General features: G+C 36.1%; 1 protein-coding gene across 1 annotated transcript in view; it reads left to right on the forward strand.

The window, feature by feature from the left end:
• Positions 1-1,488: 1,488 nt before the first annotated feature.
• olfcu1 (olfactory receptor C family, u1) overlaps positions 1,489-3,174 on the forward strand; it is a 4,187-nt gene continuing 2,501 nt past the window's right edge. Inside the window, exons 1-6 of the mRNA XM_014027635.1 lie at positions 1,489-1,592; positions 1,690-1,862; positions 2,019-2,152; positions 2,254-2,406; positions 2,496-2,696; positions 2,826-3,170. Coding sequence (XP_013883089.1) covers positions 1,489-1,592; positions 1,690-1,862; positions 2,019-2,152; positions 2,254-2,406; positions 2,496-2,696; positions 2,826-3,170 — 1,110 coding nt within the window. The remainder of the gene's footprint in view (positions 1,593-1,689; positions 1,863-2,018; positions 2,153-2,253; positions 2,407-2,495; positions 2,697-2,825; positions 3,171-3,174) is intronic.

A 3,174-nucleotide genomic window follows, 5' to 3' on the forward strand; every position in this document is an offset into this window, starting at 1 on the left:
GTGGAGATATTTGCCATCCTGGCCTCCAGTTTTGGACTGATACTGTGTATATTTGTTCCAAAGTGTTTCATTATAATGTTTCAACCTGAGAAAAACTCAAAAAAATATTTAATGAACAAAAATTAAATATTGCAGAATGTAGGTTTGAACAAATTTAGTATAATTGTGTTTCTCTACCTGAAGCTGCAACTTCTATTTTGTTTTTGCAGTTTTTCCTGTTTTCAAATTGAATAAAGTTTGTTGTGTGTCTTCTAGAAGGAAAAACAAAAACTAAATCATGAATTAAATTTTGATAAAATAAATGATGGTTTATGTTTTTCTTTTTTTTTTCTCCAAATGTAGTCTGTCGATATTCTATCAACAACATATTCCAGAAAAATCCAACTAGAGTAAATACTGAGAAACTCAGTTTTAAGAGTACATTTTTCAGTCTGACTTTAGGTCACATGATGCTCCAGCATTACAGCACCTTACATGTCAACCTCTCTGGATGTTTACCTGTATAATGAGCCTCAAAAATGTGTTTTACTCACAGGGGGGATTGCAGGTAGGCTGCAGATATGACAGTGCCTGCAGCAAAGTAGGAGGACAGGAGAAGGAGATAAGTGGGGAACTTTTTTCTAGCGGCTGAGTAGGTTGAAAGGGGTTTTTTTATGCTATTATTTTTTTTCTAAATGTCCTACAGGCTCTGAGAAGTAAAATAAATTTAAAACTGAGGTTTTGTAAAAATGTAAAATAAAATAAAAAAATGTAAAATTTGAATAAATTAGTGAAATTTCTCTAAATGTCAGTATAGTACCTGCAAAACTACAGACCATCCTTGACAACTTGACATATCTGCAGCACAAGAGGAGCTTTGCAGCTCGCTGTCACAAGAGTGGAAACTAAAATCAGTAGAAAGTACTGTATTCAGAGTTTTCAAAAAACAAAACAGAAAACTGAAGCAGCCCATATTGAAATGTTTTAACTAAAGTACTAATTTTCTTAAATTGATTTTGATCAAAAACCTTAGTTTGAAAATGATTATTCAAATCAGTGTACTCACAATGAACTTGAAACTAACTTACAATGAACTGTAAATTCTAAAAGGCCAAGTGAGAAGACATCCATACGTCTCTTGTGCTGCTAATTTTGATAGGTTGCTGATGTGATGACTCATGATAAAAAAATCAGCAGTGATAATGTTAAAACCCATATAACTCATTAGCCTTTGAGAGGCTGTTTTAGTTTTAGCACATTTTCATGGGGTCAGGATGGGCAACACAGAAAACCCTTTTTGGGTTTCATCTGTTTTTGCACTTTTGTGTTTTGTTCAGTCTTCTTTTAAACATGTTGATTACTTTTGGTCTTTCAGTAGAAGAAAAAAACATTTTATTTTTTGAGGAAAAAGAAGCAATAGAACAGAGGGTGGAAGATTTGGAGGTAAAAGAACGTAGTGGTAATTCTACATGTGTGAAACTAGAAGAACATCAGCCTCAGGCACTGGAGATGGATGGAGATGTTGTCATCGGAGGGTTTTTCCCTCTGCACTATGTAGGCTCTGAGCAACAACATGTCTACCACAGCAAACCCCTAATGACACCGTGCAGCGGGTGAGTGTAAATATATTCGTATTTAATGTGAAACTTATCCTGATTCTTTGTTGTAAAAGCTGAAAAATCTCTTAATTGCTGTTGTAATTATCTGCAGGTTTGACCAAAGAGCATTTCGTTGGATGATGACTATGGCGTTTACTATGGAGGAAATTAACAATAAATCTGATCTGTTACCAGACATTAAATTAGGCTATAGAATGATGGATAGCTGTGACAACATCTACAACAGTCTGCACGGACTTTTCTCCTTAGTCACTTACTCCAAGGGTGTGACAAATGAGATCAGTCAAACAGTAGAACTTGGAAATATAATGAATATTACAAGTGAAATGAATTTTGGATTACCACTAAATATTACAGGGGGTGAGGCTAATGCCTCAACATTTCCTAATGTTAGAAATGTTATGCTACACAACAATACAGAAGAGTTAAAAACACCACAGTCTGAATCTTCCATGTGTCTGTCTGGTTCTCCTGTTCCTGCTGTCATTGGTCTTGCATCATCTTCTCCAACAAGAGCTGTAGCACAAACTCTTGGCTCTTTCAACATCTCATTGGTAAGACAAATATAAAATACAATAATATAATATGACATAAATCTTTATTCATACGTGTAATGCTTTGTTTTGATGAAAATAATGTATTTTTTTAATCCTAGGTGAGTTATTTTGCCACTTGTACCTGTCTTAGTGACAAACTAACATACCCATCATTCTTGAGGACTGTGCCCAGTGATTTGTTTCAAGTTAAAGGTCTGGTTCAGCTGGTCACRTTCTTTGGCTGGCTCTGGGTGGGAACATTAGGAATCACAGTGAGATATGTTTTATTTATTTATTTTTTTTCTCCAAGACTGGTCAGTTTATGAACCAACATAATTTACACATCTTTCTTTGGTTCTAGGATGACTACAGYCACTATGGAATCCAAGCATTCTCTAATCAGTTTAAATCACAAGGTGGTTGCGTTGCATTTCATCTCACAATTCCAGCATCACCCACCTCAACTGAAATACAACAAATGGCAGATGTAATACAGAAATCAACTGCACGGGTAGTTGTGGTCTTTTCCAATGAGGGGCAATTACTGGATCTGTTTTTAGAGGTAGGCATCACATCTGATATACTGCATGAGTACAGTGTTTAAGATGCTGGTGTAAAAATATGTGTGGCGTAGAAATTATATGTGATTATTGCTGTACCTATTTCAATTTCTTTAAACATATCTTTTCAGCTCACTCAACGAAATGTTACAGGGATCCAATGGATAGCTAGTGAGTCCTGGGTGGCTGCTAGTATTTTGACCTTACCACAATTCCACYACCTTTTAGAGGGAACTCTGGGCTTCTCCTTCCCAGGGGTCAGAATACCTGGGTTAAAAGAGTTCCTACTGAAAGTCCGTCCATCTCCCAAAGCAGGAATGGAATTTATCAACATGTTCTGGGAGGAGCAGTTTGGTTGTAAACTGAGGTTTGAAGAAAACATACTCAGAGAAAATGAGACACATACTATGAACGATACCAAGCCTGTATGTACAGGTTCAGAAGATCTAAGCCTCACTGTCAGCAGCTACACAGATGTAG

This window comes from Austrofundulus limnaeus, unplaced genomic scaffold (assembly GCF_001266775.1).
Source record: "Austrofundulus limnaeus strain Quisiro unplaced genomic scaffold, Austrofundulus_limnaeus-1.0 Scaffold667, whole genome shotgun sequence".
NCBI classification, from domain to species: Eukaryota; Metazoa; Chordata; class Actinopteri; order Cyprinodontiformes; family Rivulidae; genus Austrofundulus; species Austrofundulus limnaeus.